This window comes from Varanus komodoensis, unplaced genomic scaffold, assembly GCF_004798865.1.
Source record: "Varanus komodoensis strain SLA01 unplaced genomic scaffold, ASM479886v1 scaffold8, whole genome shotgun sequence".
Taxonomy (NCBI): Eukaryota; Metazoa; Chordata; class Lepidosauria; order Squamata; family Varanidae; genus Varanus; species Varanus komodoensis.
The window spans coordinates 4,952,259-4,970,942 of NW_025336481.1; the positions used below are offsets into that span (position 1 = coordinate 4,952,259).

Consider the following 18,684-nt stretch of genomic DNA (forward strand, 5'->3'; position numbering starts at 1 on the left):
TTGCTGCCGCGCGGCCCCGCCGCTCCGCCTCTGGGCGCGGGCGGGCGGGCGCGCGTGGCAGTGCCGTTGCCGCGCGCGCGAGAGCACGGGAGCTCCGGCACGCGCTGCTCGGAGCCCTGTGCGGCTGCGTAGCACCGCGGGAGCGCGCTCTGCACGCGCTCAGGGGCGCTCCGTGCTCGCGGCGCTTCTAAGCAGGGTCCGGAGCGAGCCGAGCGCCGCCGCTGACGTTTGGCGTGCTGCGCCAAGAGCGCTGTCTCGGGGCGCAGGGACCAGGCGGCGGAGGAGCCGCGAGGATCCCAGCCTGGCAGGGCGGCCCCTGCAGGGGTGAGAGGTCCGCCAGTTGTGCTTCGGCGATGCGCTCTTCCCATGGGCAGAGGCGCGCTGGCTGGTCCTTGGTGTGTTTGGGAATGATTCCAGCATTGCTACGGCAGCCGCCGACCGCAGATTCTTCTCTGCAGGCAGGCCGGCCGTGAAGCGGGCAGCTGCTTTCACACACACATACAGAGTGCCTTTACCATCACGTTGGGTTTCATCCTGCTCTGTTCCTCCTGCGAGGGACTCAAGACGGCGTGCCTGACGCTCCTTTTCATGCTCACGTATTCTTAGACACGTTTAAGGAGGATTTTTGCTAAACATGTTTAGGATCGCTCCTTTCCCGCCCCCCCGCGTCTTGCTTGCGCTTTAATAATCAACTTTTCCCCTCTCTAGCACTCAGTGCATTTCCTTTTCAAAAAGATAGCGCTCGTCCTGTCCACTCCTATCCACAACTGGATCCTTCTGTTTCTTGCGAGGCTTGGATCTCCAGCCGAGAAAATAAATGCCGAGGACAGGTGTGTTTGCAAATGCAGCGTGACAAAGAGCTCTGCAGAACTCGGAACCCTACAAAGCCTTGTGGACGTTGGCTCGGTCCTTTCCCGCTGCGGTCCCCAGGATCAGCGCTGCCCTATTTGCTAATATCGTTTGCCTGTGAGAAGAGCGAAACTAACTAAAGGGATTTAAGGTCCGGGGTGAAGATTTCTGCTAGAGCAAACAGCAAAGCCAGCGACCCAAACGGGGAGGGGTGTGTGCGGGGGGGTTAAGTTTGTTTGTTTATTTATTTGAAACATTTTTATCCTGTCCTTTTCACACGCCTCAGGACGGCATCCAAATATCATCCTGGTTTTCAATTGGTCTGCAGCCTTGTCAATCCGCAGAAGCGAGGCGGGCATAAAGACTGAAAGGACAAGCTATTCTCGGACTCAAGAAGCGGCGGGGGCGCTTGGAGCGGAAGGGGGGGCAGGTGTCAATCATTGCGCACGGGCGGGAGGAGGGAAGGAAGGGAGCGCCCCTATTGGACAGGAGCAAAAGAGGCGTCATTCGTCAGGGCTGGTCAAAGAAGAAGGGGGGGGTCGCTCGGGCTTTTCTTGCTTCGCGTTTGATTCGGCATCCCGGGACCCTGGCCGCGACAGGGCGCAGGAGGTGGCTGCACTGGGCTGGCGATCACAGGGACACTCCTGGCTGGCAAGCCCAAGGCACATCGGAAGCTGCTGTATGCGAAGTTATTTCCTTGGCCAGAAGCACCAGCACGGGCCGGCAGCAGCTGTCCAGGATTTCGGGCAGTTTTCCTTGCCCTTCCTGGGGAAGCCAGGAATCGAACTGGGGAGCTCTTGCATGCACGGCAGGGCCTTTTCTGCTGGGCCACAGTTCCCCAGCCTTCCCTGATGATTCTGCACAGTTGACTGAGTCTGCAGGGTGGACCCCTTGGAGCCCCAAACGGCACTTTTTCTGCCCCAATGCAAAACAACTACCGTGTCAGATTTGCTGCATGTTTGTGGAGCAGGGATTCTGAAAGGCCCAGGTGGGCTCAGTGGCCATGGATTCTTGAGTGTTGGGGTCTGGAAGGAGAGTGGGTTGGAATTTCCTGGCAAAGAACCTGAAAAGCTTCCTGCAGCCTGAACAAAAGCGTATATCCTGCTTTTCTGACTAGATTTCTTTTTTCAAGTAACCCACTAGGATGTGTTCTGTGTGGAGTTTCTTTTTCTAGAAATTCCAAACAGCCACCAGCAGAAAGCAGCTTGCAGTATAATTTAAATTGCAGCCTTTTAAAAGCGAAGGGGCCATGCATGCAATTGCAAAACGATTAAAGGTGCAATCCTATGTATGTTTGGGCAGGAAAAAACCTTTTCAGTCCTTTTTTCCTGTCTGAACTCATGTCGGATTCACCCTCATTTGCAATTAAGTTTTCTTAATGCAGTTTACCCCCCTTGAATGTGGGAAGAATAAAAAAGGGCTATGTGGCAGCAGCTTTGTATACCCAGAGTACAAAATCAGTTAAAAACTTGGCTGGTTTACCAGCATCAGTATGTAACACCCTAGCAGGCCTTGCCACAGGTGACGGGTTGAAAGGGTTCATCCAATGGAGGACTTCTAGTGCCGCCGATCAGAAGGTGTTGCACAACTATCTCATGTTCTCCTCCCCAGTACTTCCCCCTCACCCCTCCAAAAATGGCAGCTCACCAAGATTGCTTAGGCACCCATCCTCTGCCTGCTTCCTGCTTGGTGACCAGTTCTGGGCAGCAAGATTTAAGAAAGATGCAGGTAAATTAGAAAGGGTTCAGCAGAGGGCAACAGAAATGATCCAGGGTTGGAAACACTGCCCTGGGAGGAGAGACTGGGAGAACTGGACATGTTCAGCCTTGAGAAGAGATGGGGGGGGGGGGACATGGTATCCCTGTGTAAGTACTTCAAAGACTGTCACAAAGAGGAAGTCAAGATCTCTTCTGGCTTATGCCAGAGTGTAGGACACGGAATAATCCATTCAAGTGGCAACAACCCAGATTCGGGCTGGACATCAGGAAAAGCTTCCTACTCTCAGAGCAATACAGTAGTGGAACCAGCTGCCTGGAGAGAAGGTGGGCTCTCCCACACTGGAGACACTCAAAAAGAAACTGGGTAGCCCTCTGAGTGGGATGGTGTGACTTGGTGTCCTGCATCAGCAGGAGGTTGGACTCAATGGCCTTCATGGCCCCTTCCAAGTCTTCTATTCTATGAATCCCTGAAAAAAAGCCCCGCCCAGTACAGCAGGATTTACTTCTGAGTAAAGAGCACAGGTCTCTTCTCTTAGTAAACTCAAGTGAGATTTCAAGGAGGCAGCTAAGTGAGATTTCAAGGAGGCAAGACCCCAACAAATTGGTCATCTTCTCTTACCTCTCCAGTCTTGTTGAAAACCCTAAAGAAGCCACCCCCAGCCTGTTGTTAGGGGTTGCAGTCCAGCCCACCTGGAGAGCAGGGCAGGTGACTTGGTTTCAGCCTCTAGACAGGAAAGGGGGTGCCACTTCTCTCTCAGTCAACACCTCCTTCCTTTTCTTCTTGCCTATTTGAGGAGGAACAGCAGGGCAGGGCTGTGGTCTGTTACGCTCTCCCAAAGCGGAAGTGGAAAGAGTTTTTCTCCAAGTCGACTGGCGGCAGCTAACCTGATCAGGCGCTGATTAGGCAGGTTTTCCAAGACGCCCTGGGTGCAGCATCGGTGAGTGCTGAGTGTGCATAGATAGCTGAAGAGCATTTGTGGCTGGGAAGCCTGCGGAGCCTTTGTAGGATCGCTGTCCGCTTGCTGCAGCTCCTCGGCCTGACGCCCACCATGAGCTCCAAGGCAAACCAGCTGCAAGGATGCAAGAGCTGCCTTTACAGCGGCCTCTGGGACTTTCACCCTATGACCAAGACTGAACTGAGCTTCCGCAGGGGAGACCTTTTCCAGGTGATTGAGAAGAAAGGAGACTGGTGGTGGGTCCAGAAACTGGATGGCTCCGGCAGAGCAGTGGAAGAAGGTTACGTGCCTTGCAACTACTTGGCCAAACGAGAGACTGTGGAGGCAGAACCGTAAGTACTCACCGTTAGCCAAATTTGTGTGTCGCCCTCTTCAAGGATGGCAGTGTTGACCCTTGACTATTGTAAATTTCCAGATTCCTTCCAGCTTCAAGGATCGCCCCCACGCCTTTTCAAGCTTATTTCTCCTCCCTTGCCAAGGAGCTAGAAACTTGCTTTAAACAAAAAATAGAAACCAAGCCGACAGTCACAAATACCAAAGTGTGACACTACTTCTTGTTCTCTGGTTTTGTTGTGGATTGCAAATACAGGCATTGGTTACCCCCCGAAAGAACTTCACCTGGTGCGGGGTATACAGATTAAATAAATACGTAACAGTGCTGGATCCCAGCCTTTCACACACTGCCTGGCATTTTGGACCCACACTTGTAGGTACAACGCACAATCGGAAGGGAGAAAAAGAACCTGACTCCACAGGCAGGCTTGGAAATCCAAATTATACATGGGTGTTGATCAGGCTGCAGATGATTCGAGTAAGTAAGCCAAGCTGGGCATGGGGGAAGGTACCACAATGGATGCCCCCAGAACCGTAGGCAAACGTTTTGTGCACAGGAACACACTGGACAATTTGCAAAACTGTGTTGTGCTCCATCGTTAAACTGCTGCCATGGGATGCTGGACTAGTCGGGAAGGATTGGTCCAAATGATTGTGCAAAAGGCAGAGCTGGGGCCCAGGTTGTTCATATGCATGCTAAACCACTCCTCTCAACCCACAGACCTGAGCACCGGTAGAAACTAATTTCACAGAATGCAAGCTCCCCACACACACGCTTGGATCGCCACCCATAGGTGTGGTCCCGATCCATCCGTGCATCTGCTCCCTCCCGTGACTTCATTTCCTAAGAAATGAGTCTCGGAGCCGCCTCGTGCCGCCTAAAGGCATTCCTGGAAAATGAAAATGGCAGCAGGTGGAGACCACCTCTTTGCTTTGCTGTGATCCTAGCCACTGGTAAGGGAATAGATTAATTAAGAGCACCAAGTATGCACCTTGGTGGGGCTCCAAGAAGGTTTGGGGTGCAAGGGGGCTTGCGGGGGCCAAGGTGCCTTGCCCTAGGGTGACAGAACAAATTTATGCCCCGCGGGAGGCAGGGCCAAACTTTCCTGCAGTCCTTGGCACAGCAGTGGAATACACTGTTTGTTTGTTTGTTTTTCGATTTATATCCTGCCTTTTTCCGACAAAGGGCTGAAGGCAGCTTACATCGTTCTCCTCCTCCATCTGATCCCCACAACAACAGCCCTGTGAGGTAGGTTGGGCTGAGTCTGTGACTGGCCCAAAGTCACCCAGTGGGCTCCATGGCTGAGCGGGGACTCGAACCCAGATCGCCTGAGTCCCAGTCCCGTGCTCTTAACCACTACACCACACTGGCTCTCCTGGGCTCGGCTAATGTTCCAGCGCTTTCTGGGTTGCCAACTTTCCGGTAGCCCCTGTAGCTGCGCCTTGAAAAGCTACGCATGCAAACATTGGCGAGTGTTCATGCAAATCTCTCTGCTGTGAAAAGATTCAGTCTGCTGGTTCCTGCAGATCCAGCTGTGATTCAAGGCACATGGGCAGCAGTTCCTTTCAGGCCAGGCAGCCCTGGCTTGCATGCCTGGGCTAAACGGGTTTCAAGGAACGGAGCTGCAGGCTTAGGAGAGCTGCAAGCAACCCAGGTAGTTAGTTCTGGACAGTGGTCAAGACCCGCCCTTATAGGCCTGCTCAAGGTGGGTGCTCGCATCCTGTCGTGCAGCTGCTGAAACTCCTGGCCATTTAGCGACTGTGTGGAAGGACGGAGGAATTTCAGTAGGTGAGCTGATGGGCCAGACTGAGAAAAGCAGCAAGAAAAAGCTGCACGGATATCTGTGTGACCTGTGGAACTGTATAGAAGAATCCGATGCTTGACCAATGGATATGATGGTTCTTTGTTTCTGTTTGTTTGTTTGTTTGTTTAAAATGAGTAAAATTTATTAATGAATGTAAGAAGAAAAGAAAAAGCTGCACTGCTCAGCTTGCTAAAGATCACAAGGGTACTAGAAAAAAGAGGCAATTGTGCCCGTATTTCGAGATTGTGCTATTAAAGGGACAGTGCTGAAAGACAGACAGAAAACACATGCTGGCTAGGTTCGAAGGCTTCCCAGACCTCCATCCCTGCAGGCACACCAGGGTCTGTAAACTATGTAGCCTGAGCAGCAGAAGAATCAGGCCCAGCTGGACTACAGCATTCCAGTTGTGAGGGGGGCCCTCCCTACGGAGAGGAAGCTGATGCATGGACGAGATAGAGGGTCGCACCTCTATGGACTGAGCAGCTAAGAGACGACAGGTGCCGGGCACAGAACATTTGACTATATGGGCCCGTGGCTCCAATCTGAATGGGCCATTTCTTACTACTTTTGTATTTAAGATGTTTGTATCTCCCGATTTCCAGTCCAGCATTCTCCTGACTGCTCATGTCCTTGTTCCAATAGATGGTTTTTTGGGAAGATCTCCCGTTCTGAATCAGTGCATCTCCTGATGTCGGAAGAAAATGAAATCGGTGCCTTCCTGATCCGTATCAGTGAGAAAAAGGAAGCTGACTATGTACTGTCAGGTGAGAATGTGTACCTTTCTCTATGTGCATATGAAGGAGAGAACCCATTGATTACAGATCACAATGTCGTGTGATAACAGCAGCAGCAATAATACTCATTTAAAATATTATAATGTAATAATAACATTATTTTCACTCATTGCTCTATTTTCATGGCCATTCTTCCACTTACAAATCAAAACTAGAATGCAATAAAATCCACAAAAATGATACTGATGCCCTTCTACAAGGAGGGCTGTTGAAAACCCAGCAGAAAACAAAGATGGGACTAAAAGCTTGAAAATAACCCCAGACAACCCCCTCCCCATACAACTGGCAAATTAATTAATTAATTAATTAATTAATGGTCACATGGCACCAAAAAGAAAACAAGGCATGATGCCAAATTAATCTCCCCAGAAAAGGGAGTGTAAAACTCAGGTAATACAGCTGAAAAGCCCCTGCAGTGGTTATCGCCCATTTTAGTTCAGTCATCAGGGAATGTGGGGAATGTCTGCCTTATGTGAAGGCAGGCAATGTCCCTGCAGCCTCCAATGTGTTGGACTACATATCCCAACATCCCCGCCAGCATGATGGGAACTGCAGTTGAATCCATCAAGGCAGCTTTTTGGGGAAGCCCGGTCCAGGATTTTCTTGGTTCAAAGCAGCAGGTGGAATTGTGCTGGGAAAGAGAGCGAATTAGAGAAAGCACCCTTCCAAGCTGGGCAGAAGCGGGCATTTCCCCCAGATGCTTCCTGCCATCTCTGCCCAGCTGAAATATACGTGGTCTTAAACTGTGAAGCGAAGGGCATTCCCCAGAGCATTCTGCGCAGCTTGGCTGAAGCCGCGAATCTGCCGCGTCTGGGTTGGCACTTGGCCAAGCGTGTTTGTCCACCGTGCTGGGAACGGAAAGATATCAGCACCTTACAACTTGGGTGTTTCCCTCTTCCCCAAGACTTCCCTCATTTCAGCCCTCTGATTTCACAGTCCGAGATGACTCACTGGTGAGACATTACAAGATCTTTCGCAACAGCCAGCGGAATTTCCACATGAATGCAACCCGGACCTTCGGGGATCTGCTGTCCCTCATCCAGTATTACAAAGAGAAGGGGCTCACCCGCGGCTTGAAGCTGCTGGCCCCCTGCTACAAGGTAGGTGGAGATGTGGAAAGCACAGCTCGGTGCAAGCCGAAGAGACCGAACTGGCACCAGATCCCGTTCAGCTTAGCTCTGTGTCACAATTGCAGAGTCGCTTTACGTGCCTTGCCTAGTTGTGATGCGGATGGTGACTCAGTAGTGCAGCCTTCCCCAACGTGGTGCCCTGCGGATGTGTTTGGCTTCCGCCCTGCTCGGCTTGGGTCCCGGATGGGCTCACTGGGGGCAAAACATTTGGAGAGCAACAGGTAACATCTGGAGGCAGCTGTCCGGCCAATGGATATGATTATATCCCATTTGTAAATGGCAAGGAGACCTGAGGCTGAGAGGGAGCAGCTTGTCCAAGGTTCTCCGAGTTAAAGGTAGAGGTGAGGCTTGTATTGTGCTCTGTTTGAGTCGTGGCTGCCCATGAGAAGCCCACAAGCAGGACAGGAGAGCAATAACACCCTCCTGTCCATGTTCCCCAGCAAGTGGTGTACACAACGCACTGCCTCTGATACTGGACATAGCCTATAGCCACCAGGACTAGTAGCCACGGGAGCCGCCTCCTCCATGACTCTGCCCAGTCCCCTTTTAAAGCCCTCCAGATGGTGGCCAGCCCTACTTCCCGCAGCAGTGAATTCCAGTTCCACCATGTGCCGTGTTTAGAGGTGCATCTTTTGGTCTCTCCTGGTCTCCCACTGGTCAGCTTCATCAGACTCCTGCCTTAGGCTGTCAGGCAGCCAGAATCCGGCCACACAACTGGAATTTCCAGTTTGCAGAACACAGAGGTACAGCATTTGGAGTAAAGAGTGGCAGGAGACCTTCTCTGGTTGATTTCTTCCTGTTATTCCCTTATTCTAGGTAAAACATGGGTTAACTTACAAGCAAGGCATCAAACACAATGGCCCTCTGCTGCTGTTAATCCCCCGGTATTTGACATTTCAGGGGTTACATGCCTCTTTGTACAGTGGTTCTTTAAGGAAAGGATTGTGTAAATCAACTTACTGGAAGAACCTGGCTGGTGAATCGGAGTCTTCACCCGTCACAGCAGATATACAAAGAGTTGTTTCCCAGTAGACCTCCTAGAAAAGAAGGCCCTTCTTCATGCATCTGTAGGTTGAACCTCACCTAGGTGTGGAATCCCTATCAGGGCCAACCAAGTTGAGGTTAGTTACAGAAGGCTCACACCTGGGCAGGTGAGTTTACCAGAGTGTAGATTATGGATGGCAGGCTACCCCCGTCCTGATCCAGCTAGTGGAAGGCACTCTGGGACCCACATGGCACAGATGGGGCACCCCCAAGCTGCAATTGCCTACCTCCACCCAAACCTCACCTGTCCACTGAGTCCAGCCTTATGGACCCTCATCCAGGTTCTCCCAATGACTGAGGTGTGTCAGATTGTGCATAAGGGAAAGCTCTGCTCTTGATGGTGTAACCAGCTTCTGGAAAGTCCTCCTTAGATATGATCACCTGGTGTTTATCCTGGCCAGGCAAAGACTTTAAAAATAGTCAGAGTTTCAGGATTTTTACAACATGAAATGGTCATTTTTATTCACCAGCCTTTATTTATTTAAGGTTTTTGTATACCGTCCCAGTTACTAAAAAAACCTCTGGGTGGCTTACGGAGAGTACCGTTGTTTCTAGTGCCCCTTGCAATTTTATTAATTTGCTGTTTTTGTAGTTGCATCTGTTTGTAAAGTGCAGTGGAAAAGTGCTGTGTGATACACACCTGCACAAAATGTTAATATGTGTGAGTGCTTAGTGCCTGCATGAAACAACAGTTCCCAGAATTCTTTGTGGAGAGGTATTTAGTTTATGACTAAAATAAGACAGGCACATCTCAGCTCATGCCGCATATTTGTAACCTCAATATTGCACCTCCTCTTCTAAGAATTACCTATATTAGAAAGCTGAAAAGATTTAGGAGATCCAGGCTGAAGTTTCCACGCAGCCAGGAAGCTCACTGGATGACTTTGGGCTGGTCACAGACTCTCAGCCCAACCTACCTCACAGGGTTGTGGTTGTAGGGATAAGATGGAGGAGAATGATGTAAGCTGCCTTGAGTCCTTTGAGGAAAAAGGCAGGATATAAATCGAAAAATAAATAAATAAAAATATCTAATAACCTCATATAACAGTTTCTCCTCTTATGGAGTAGTGATTATTGGAAAAAAATTCTACAGCATTTCAATGCATGGCAATAATTAAAGCTGCAGCATTATAAAAGTAATTGGGCTGTACTTAGGCAAATCCAGCCTGTAGGTGCTTGTGGGGTCGGGCTGGCTCCGCTGGTCTGCCATGAGGGGCGATTAAGCAAGCCTGGAAAGGCATGCGAAACCGATGGGCAGGGCAGATTCCTTGGAAAGCGAAGCACGGGGCGGGGGAGGTGGGCGTCGGGATGACCAGGGCACTCTATCAGTCTTCTGGAAAGGCCTTTAGTGGAAGTGTCACTGTTTCCTTGCAACTCCAGCAAGAACCCACAGCGATGCCGCGTTGGGATGACTGGGAAAGACCCAAGGAGGAGTTCCGTCTGGTCCAGAAGCTGGGCGCGGGGTACTTTGGAGAAGTCTATGAAGGATACTGGAAGGAGATGGTCAGAGTGGCGATCAAAGTGCTCCCCAAAGGTGAGAATTTCACTTTGCTCAGGAAGGTGCCTTATGGTTTCTCTCTGGTAGCCGAAGTCCTATTCATTCCAGTGGGTCTACTCTAACAACCCTCTATCGCAGCCTTCCCCCAACAGGGCTATGCTGCTGGGGGATGCTGGGAATTGTACTCCATACTTCTGGAGGGAGCTATGTTGGCGGAAGGCTGCTGCAGGAGGTCAAACAGACAATTTGCCCACTGCAGACTCTCCTTTTTTGCCAGCAATTTGGAGACAGGTAACTTTTCCTTCAGCTGCTTCCTGATCCTTTGAAATCTGGAGCTGCTGCAGGAACTTGGCCAAATTCCTGTCCCAAGTGTGTTTTCACTGTCAAGAAGGCCCCTGACTAAAGCTGAGCCCTGTCGAATTACTCCTTTCTATGCTTACAGTCTCCTGCTTTTTGGTGCATGTATAATCTCTCTTTCCCTCTGTCCTCCTTTTCCTGCAGTGAAATAATAGCGAAAGGGTGAGGATTTTCTTTTAGAGGCAGCTGGTAGCATGGAGCAGATGGAGCAGAGTGTGGAAACCGTGAGATCATCCAGCTAGGACGTGTGGGCAAAGGTCTCAGCACCATGGGAAACAGTGCGGAGCTGTTTCCCATGTCGTGTGAACCCAGCCAAGAACCCATATTTGAACAATAACCCCTCATTTAAGGGCAACGCACTCTCAACCCTTAGCTACCATGAATCCGGTCTGTTTAGATATGGAATAGAGTTGAGGACTGGCCCATGTCTAGAAGTCATCTAAGGTGCAGCTCCTGATTCAGGCAGGGCAGCTCAGGGGGCTCCTAGCATGGCTGTACCATACCTTTTGCATTGCTTCCCACCCCCAGTGCTTGGGGAGCCAGGGCTATACCATACAGGGAGACAGTGCAATGGTTTTATGAAACATCTGCCATCTCCCATAGAATTTCCTGTCCCTCTGAATTTAGCCCTCATTCTAAAGTGGGAACAAATTTCCCGTTACAATGCAAATTGTCTTGAGGTGGCCTGAAAGGGGCAATCAGGACCTGTTAGCTTTAGGAAAGAGATGCTCCCAGCCGGAGATAAATCTACAAAAACTAGATCAGCACAGAATCTTTTGGATTCTCCTTGGAGCAAGTCTGTGTGGCTTTTACAAGGAGTGATCAGCTGTTCAAATCTGCCGCCATTTTTCGTTTCCTGTGGCAACTGGAAGTGTTCCCAGCGAACCCTTTGTAAAATCACGGTGCAGCATCCACCCCGTATCCCACTCTGGGTAGTAAAAATACTATCTGGACAGACATTTTCTTACCTAAAAGCAACTCACACTTTGCGGGGCTTTGTGTTTTCCCACCCAACTGCAGCTGACCTGACTTACCAGGACATGTTCAGACATGAAATTGAGGCGATGAAGAAACTCCGGCACAAGCATATTCTCTCCCTCTACGCGATCTCTTCCATCGGGGATCCCGTGTACATCATCACAGAGATCATGAGCAAAGGGAACCTGCTGGAAGTCCTCCGAGGTGAGGAGCTCCTTTCCCCAGGTGTTTCTTTCAACGACTGTAGCGCAAAGGTGTCTCTCCGGCATCCTTGTGCACACGTGGGTCAAGTGTGTCGATGTGGGCAACCAAAATTGGGTGGGTGTCCAGATGACCACGGGGCAACGTGCTGTTGGCATCAGTGGGACTGGTCTCTCCCCGAAATGTGATTTGGTCCCTGGTGGGCATGGTGAGAACATGGACCTCCCATTAGAAACATAGAAACAGGGTGAGTCAGAAGGGGTCTCCTGGGCCATCTAGTCTGACCCCCGGCTTCAGCCGGCTCCGCTCACAACATGCCCACCATGTGCACATCCAGCCTGTCCTCAGACACCCTCACCTGTGGGGCCTCAACCACCTGGAACCGGCTTTGTTTGCCCCTCATTTCTTCCACCCAGCGGAGGATGGAAAGCCAAGTATTCATTTCCTGGGGACTGTGCCTGCTGTGCATCTTTGCACGGTCTTGAGTCCTCCTCGCAGATTCAGGGGGTGCTGTTGCTGCAGCGGAAAAGAGCCAAGCTGCACTATAGCGGTGTGGTTAAGGGCGTTACGGTGTGCTTCCTTCCAGCTTCCAAAGAGCAGGGGCTACAAATGGCGGAACTAGTCGACATGGCGCACCAGGTGGCTGATGGGATGTGCTACTTGGAGTCACAAAATTTCATCCACCGAGATCTGGCGGCCAGGAACATCCTGGTCGGAGAAAACAACATCTGCAAAGTGGGGGATTTTGGGATGGCCAGGCTCATCAAGGTACTTTTATTCCCACTTGGGTGAAAAAGGGTCGGTATTGGGATGGGAAGAGAGTGAGTGGAGAGGAACAGAAAATGTCCAGTCCAGTTTGCAGGGTGTGAGAGAAGTCATGGCAACTCCAGGGATGATCAGGCAGTTGACGTCCTGGGCTGTGTGAACTGTGCATGAAAAAGCAACTGGCATCTGCACCCAGGTGATGCGGAATTTATGCCAAATTCTGTGACCCACATAAATTATGCTGTTTTGCACAATTTGGCTTATTTTGCAGTATTTTTCTAGAAAGAGGCAGGAGGCTGAGGGGGGTACCCCCACTGCTAGAAATTATTGCGAACTGCACAGAGAGCCTTGACTGTTGGGTGGGAGAGCAGTTAGTGAATTAAATCATTCAACATTTGGCTCTCCCTGCCTTTTGTCTCCTGAGTTGTTTGTTCTAAATCTTGCAGAATCTCCATTCTTTTTCTGCTTTTTTCTGTGTCCCCGCTGCATTCCATGGCTACCTCCCCTGATTAAAATTTGTTGGCCAAAGGTGGTGTCCCACTGACGGAGGAGTGAGCGACTTGTGGCCCTCTGGACATTGGGCTGCAACCCCCCCCACCCAGCCCCAGCATTGGCTTTGCTGGCCAGGGCTGATGGGACTTGCAATCCAGCAAGAGGCACAAGCTGCCCATCCTGGCTCTGAAGCAGAGGCAGGCAATCTGGTGCCTTCCAGATGCTTTGGATGCCAACTCCCTGAATCCCTGAGCGTTGGCACGTCGTCTGATCCAGCAGGACTCTTCCTGTATTCAACGATTTGTCCCATTTTCATCCTGGCTTCCCCCAGGAAGCTCAGGGTAGCTGCACAGTTCTCTTCCCATGAACATTTTTATGCTCACATCAACCCTGTGAGGTAGGTTAGGCTGAACGGAGGTCGGCCACTGAGCCTCAGGGGGCCTGATCTTTCCAGCCCCGAATCAAGTCCCCGGCCTGCTACACCTTGCTAGGTTCTTTCCAGATGCTGGGTCTGAACCCATCAGTGGCAAGCAGAGGCCATGGGCTCTGTGAGTGAACGATGCTTCCAGTCTGGTTTGCAGTCACTAGTTTGCCATGGGAAAACGTGGGTACAACACAACACCCCCACAGCACCAGCCCCTTTCCATCTCACATGAAAAGGAACGGTGTTGTTGTTGTTGGATTCCTGAGTATCACACGTGTACTTTGCCACTGTCACGAGGGGATTAAGCCAACCTGTACATAACAGGAGGAACACATGTAAATCTGTCTTTGATCAGAGTCCGAGGTCTGAGAATTCCTGTTATCACAGTTTAGAGGAGTAATTTATGCCTTGAGCTTATCAGGAGGGGCTGGGCAAAGTGCTTTGATTACAGGCAGCTGGGAAAAGAGGCAGTTGGGCGTAATGGTTAAGCATGTGGGACTGGGACTTTGGCGATCTGGGTTCTGGTCCCTGCTCGGCCAGCTGGGTGACCTAGGGCCAGGCACAGACTCACAACAACCCTGTGAGGTAGGTTGGGCTGAGAGGATCAGATGGAGAGCAGGAGGAAGAGAATGATGTAGGCTGCTCTGAGTTCTTTGTAAGGAAAAGGTAGGACATGACTCTAATAAATTGAAAAGTTATGGTTTCCCTAAGGGATTGGGAGATTAGAGCTTGCCCCACTGGTGAGCTGGAGGAGTGGGGGCAGACAGGACTTGGGGAATGAGAAGAGGGGGGCTTTGCTCCTCTTCCGGCTGAGCTGCCTGTTGGTGGTGTTCAATACCCACCTCTCCCTACCTTGGACTGGAGCACTGACCTTGCATTATGTACATTAGGGTGTAGCAGTGCTCACTTTCTTACCTTCCCCATCCTGTGACGCAGGAAGCTGCGATGGAGCAAGGAGCAGAGTCGGCTTTGAGTTGTTGCGTACCTGCTTTGCCGCTCTCCCCCAGCTCTTACCCTGTTCCTTCCCCCTTTGAAATCCCACCCCTATTCCCTTCCCTTCCACCCTATAGTTTACTTCTTAATAAACTTGATTTTATCCCCTGGAAGTGGGTCAGGTGCTAAGTCTGGTGTCTGGATTGTGGGACAGCCAAAGAGTCTGTACGGCAGTCCCCGCTGAGCTTAGGGGAAGAAGGTGATTCCCTTTCGTGCAATATTCCGCCTACACATTTGGCTTTTGTTGCACACTTGTGGTACATCTCTGTGGTCTTTCACCACACATTTTGTAGTTCACTTTCACCCTTAGTCAGAAGCATTTCCCCTAGAAATTTGAGAGATTCACATCTGAAAAATATAACTGCAGAATGTGGGTGTGTGGAAAAGAGAACTGTTCGCGGTAACAACAACAACGTATATTGTACATTTACAGTACAAAATGGCTGGCCATAATCCTCCATACTCCGAGGAAAATGGATGTCTGTTCGAGGGTGGAAGGGGCACAGAAGTGAAGCCAGCCTCTGCACTTCCTTCCACCCTGCAGAAGATGTATGTAGAGAGCCAAATCTGTAACCCCAGCTGCAAGGAGGATAGGCTGAGCTTCGCTCCATTCTCCCCTTCCCCTGGAATGCCCGCCAAGCCCCATCTCCGAGGTCGGACTTCCAACCTGGGAGCCACAGTTGGTGCAAAAAGAACCACAAGGGCTAGAGGGAGGGCTGACCTCGAAGTCAATTTCTGAGCTTAGCGCTGAGATTCTCACCTCTCCTGCAGCTGGCCAGATGTTTACTGGCCACTGGATTGTGCTCCTCGAGGGTTATGCCTTTCATACATTATTCTTCTGTTTTTGCAGGATGATATTTATCTCTCGTACTCCCACAACATTCCCTACAAATGGACAGCACCGGAGGCACTTTCGCATGGACGTTATTCCATCAAATCCGACGTTTGGTCCTTTGGAATCCTCCTCTATGAAATTGTGACCCGCGGCCAGAACCCATATCCAGGTATTGGGTCTTTAGCATGACCTTCTGGTTCATGTTTTAAATTTAGGGGATTTAACCTAAGAATTTGTCCTTCCTTAGGATGATCGCAAACGAGACAATTCTTCTTTAACAAGCATTAAGAACTTTTCTCATATTTCATATATTGAGGTTAGAAAATAAAAATCAGTGTTTCATTGCAAAACTAACTTGCAGCATCTTTATCAGATTTTATGAATTTATGGAAGATGCATTTCTGCACAAATTAAAAGCAGGATCTTGAATTAGACTCACCTTGCTAGAGACAATCAGCTCAAATTTATTATGGAATCAGCTTTTGTGGACTTTGGTCCACTTCTACAGACAGATGGACTGTATGTAATCTAATGAAGTGGACTGCAGTTCACAAAAACTCAGGCTAATTTTTGCTCCACGAAGCTCCTGGTTGTTTCTTACAGTGGGTTTCACTAGAAATCACAACTTCATGGTGGATCTTGTGTGTTGTGCCTAGAAGGTCCCGGATTCAGTTTCCAAAAGGACTGGTGAAGACTGGAACCCAGGTCTGGAGAGAAGCCCTTCCAGCTGGAGGAGATAATCCAGGGCAAGATGAACCATTAATCTGTCTCAGTGACCTGGTTTCACAAGATGCCGAGCTTTCTGTGGGTTATTTAAATCATGAGGAACCTCAGTCCGTTGTAGTGGCAAGGGTTGTTTATCCCTCAAATAACCCCAAGTGATCTGGTTCCCAAAGTGCACCACACCCCTAATCATATTCAAAATGGCATCTGGCCCACACTGTGACAGTTGAATCAGGCATGTTTTGCAAACTGGGCCAATATAAGGCAGCTTCTTAAGCGGGTTTATCATTTGCTTGTTTGTTTGTTTGTTACATTTCTATACTGTCCCCTAGCCCATTGGGTTTGCCTCCATCTTAGCTGCTGGTTAGGCAGCAGAGTCCTGGAGATGCAGAATCCTCCTGGCAGTACCAGGATGGTGTGAGAGACTGAGGGAGACAGAATTTACACCCAAAATATTGGGCCTACCCCAAGATTGGGGGCAGGGGTTGGGACAGAATTGAGCTGCTCCCTCAGGAAAGCAAAAGCAGCAGTCCTGGGCCTGCACAGGCCATCTCGCTCCCGTTTTTGCATTAATTTAGGCTTCCACAGCCATGCCGCAACAAGAAGAAAGAGTGTTTTGCCACCTTAAGGATGAACAGATTCATTCTGACATGAGCTTTCGTGCGTGCTGGGTGCTTTATCAGGGAGTGTTAACCTCAACTTGACAGGTTTATGGACGCATTTGTGGGAGGCTGTGAACAGCGAAGTCCTGAGAAAATGAAACCCAAAGTGTAGACACGCCAATCTTTACCTCAACCGTTTCTGTTCACAAAATGTTGTGGAGGGATTGCAACATCTGTTGTGTTGGTGGGCAGATTTGTGCATGCTGTCTGGTATCTTTTCAGAAAACAAGACCTTTGTCAGAGCACAGGAAATAGAGTGGGTTCTTCTGATAAAGGTCATTTCCTAATCTCCTCTGGCATTTTCTTTGAATTCCTTTGTTCAGGAATGACACCTCAAAGTCATTGACAAAAGTCTCCTGGAAGGCAGAAGGGCTCTAGAGTTGCCATTCCCGATGTCAGATTTGTGTTTACTTATTTGCATAGCAATGGCCGTATTCGTCCTGTGCAGAATGTTTGTCTGATGTATGTTTCTTGGGGCAGAGACCTTGGGTTTTGCTTGCATTCCTCTGCAAAGTGTAAGGTGCTTTGCATGGGATAGTAAAACCAATCATAGCGACAGTGATTTTTGTATGCTTAGATTAGTCCATCTGGCTACAGTGCTTCTTATACTTATATATGGCTAGGGGGAGCCAGCTGAGATCACCACCCTGGATGCTCACAGTGCAGAGAATCTCAGGCACCCACTGGAAGGGGAGGACAACTCAGGGGCTTGGCTTGCTCCACGTTCCCCACACCCTCCAAAACATTTCGAGAGCCAGTTTCCACGCTCTTCAGTGCTGCTCCAGAGGAGGAAGGTCAAGGCATGGCCAGGATTCCTTATACGTATCCCTGCACAGCCTCTCTCCTTCCCTCCCCACCCCCTGGAATATGCACCCCGCACCCAGAGAGACTTCAAAAACAGTCTCCCATCTTTGGAGTCCAAGCAGCCCAGAAAGAAGGGTGCACTTTGTAAGGGCAAAGGAACAGCCCTCCGTGGGTGAAGTCCCAGCTATAAGCCTGGAGCCGGGCCTCCAACATACCTGGCCCCCTAGGCTGTGTCAGGGGCAGGGCTGGGGGTCCTAGGATTGTCCCTCAGCTCATTTCAAGTACACCTCAATGTTCGTCTCTTTACCCATCGTTTCTCCTCCGTTTCCAGGCATGAGCAACAGCGAAGTGTTCCATCATGTCCAGAAGGGATTCAAGATGCACTGCCCATCCAACTGCCCCTCCCTGATATACAATATCATGTGTAAATGCTGGAAACTTGACCCGAGAGAAAGGCCGGACTTCACACAACTCGCAGGGCTGCTGCAGAGTTTTGCCCACTATGAGAATCCAGAATGAAGGGGCCCCACTTCCCCCCCACCCCGCAAAATTTAATGGCAAGTTTGATGTGTTAAAGGAGAACTTTGGGATTCTGAATTCCCATCTGCGTAAAGGACAGGCGAGCCTTGGAGACCTGCGATGGGCTTGATCTAATGGGGCATTCATAGCATTTGTGCCATTCTGGGAGCAGATGTCTACACAAATGGGCCCTCACAGTGATCCACGGGATTTTCACGAGAAGGAAGTGTGCACAAGAAAGGAGAACCCCCGTGCAATATTGTGTGTGTGTGTGTGTCCTGGGCCGGAAAGCACAAGGAAGGTGCAAAGAAGGGCACACAGCCTTCAGGAAGTTGGAGGCCGCATTCCCAAGACAAGCCTGGAAGGATCTGCGTATTTCTTGCACCGCCTGAGGATGTCACAGAGGAGCTTTTTCCAAATGGCTTCTGAGTTCCAGAGAGACAGTCCCTCCTAGCAGGGGGCTCCAGTTACTGCGTTTCTCTTGGTCATCCTTGATAAGATGGACCGGTTGAGAAGAACAGCAAAATATGCACCAACCAGTTCATTCAGATCCAACTTCTTCGCTTGGAGGGACCATTGTTAGCATTAAAAATGGCACTTTACTATTATGTATGTTAAATTCATCAGCCACGCACTGTTCTTTTTTTAAGTGTGCTAATGACAGAAGGCATCTCTTAATATAACTTATGAAACTGGCCAAAGAAAATACTGTGACTTTAGTTCATCTCTTGCAATTTTTTTACGTAAGTTATTTATAGGCTGCTTTAAGGTTCACGCCCTCTCAAGCTATTTATCACTTCAGGG

At 50.0% G+C, this 18,684-nt stretch overlaps 1 protein-coding gene across 1 annotated transcript; it reads left to right on the forward strand.

Annotated features, from left to right (window-relative positions):
* The first annotated feature begins 3,333 nt into the window (after positions 1 to 3,333).
* Positions 3,334 to 18,586, forward strand: PTK6 (protein tyrosine kinase 6). Its single transcript, XM_044455522.1, has 8 exons — positions 3,334 to 3,855; positions 6,304 to 6,425; positions 7,392 to 7,555; positions 10,010 to 10,163; positions 11,505 to 11,666; positions 12,250 to 12,431; positions 15,188 to 15,341; positions 17,693 to 18,586. Exons 1-8 carry the CDS (start codon positions 3,617 to 3,619, stop codon positions 17,878 to 17,880), a joined length of 1,365 nt encoding a protein of 454 aa, XP_044311457.1. The 5' UTR covers positions 3,334 to 3,616; the 3' UTR covers positions 17,881 to 18,586.
* The last annotated feature ends 98 nt before the right edge of the window (positions 18,587 to 18,684 follow it).

Excerpts from the sequence above, each read along its gene's own strand:
- PTK6 (XM_044455522.1), top strand. The coding sequence starts at position 3,617 with ATGAGCTCCAAGGCAAACCAGCTGCAAGGATGCAAGAGCTGCCTTTAC. Across the intron at positions 6,426-7,391 it reads AGCTGACTATGTACTGTCAG|TCCGAGATGACTCACTGGTG; the intron begins GTGAGAATGTGT and ends CTGATTTCACAG. Across the intron at positions 12,432-15,187 it reads GGATGGCCAGGCTCATCAAG|GATGATATTTATCTCTCGTA; the intron begins GTACTTTTATTC and ends CTGTTTTTGCAG.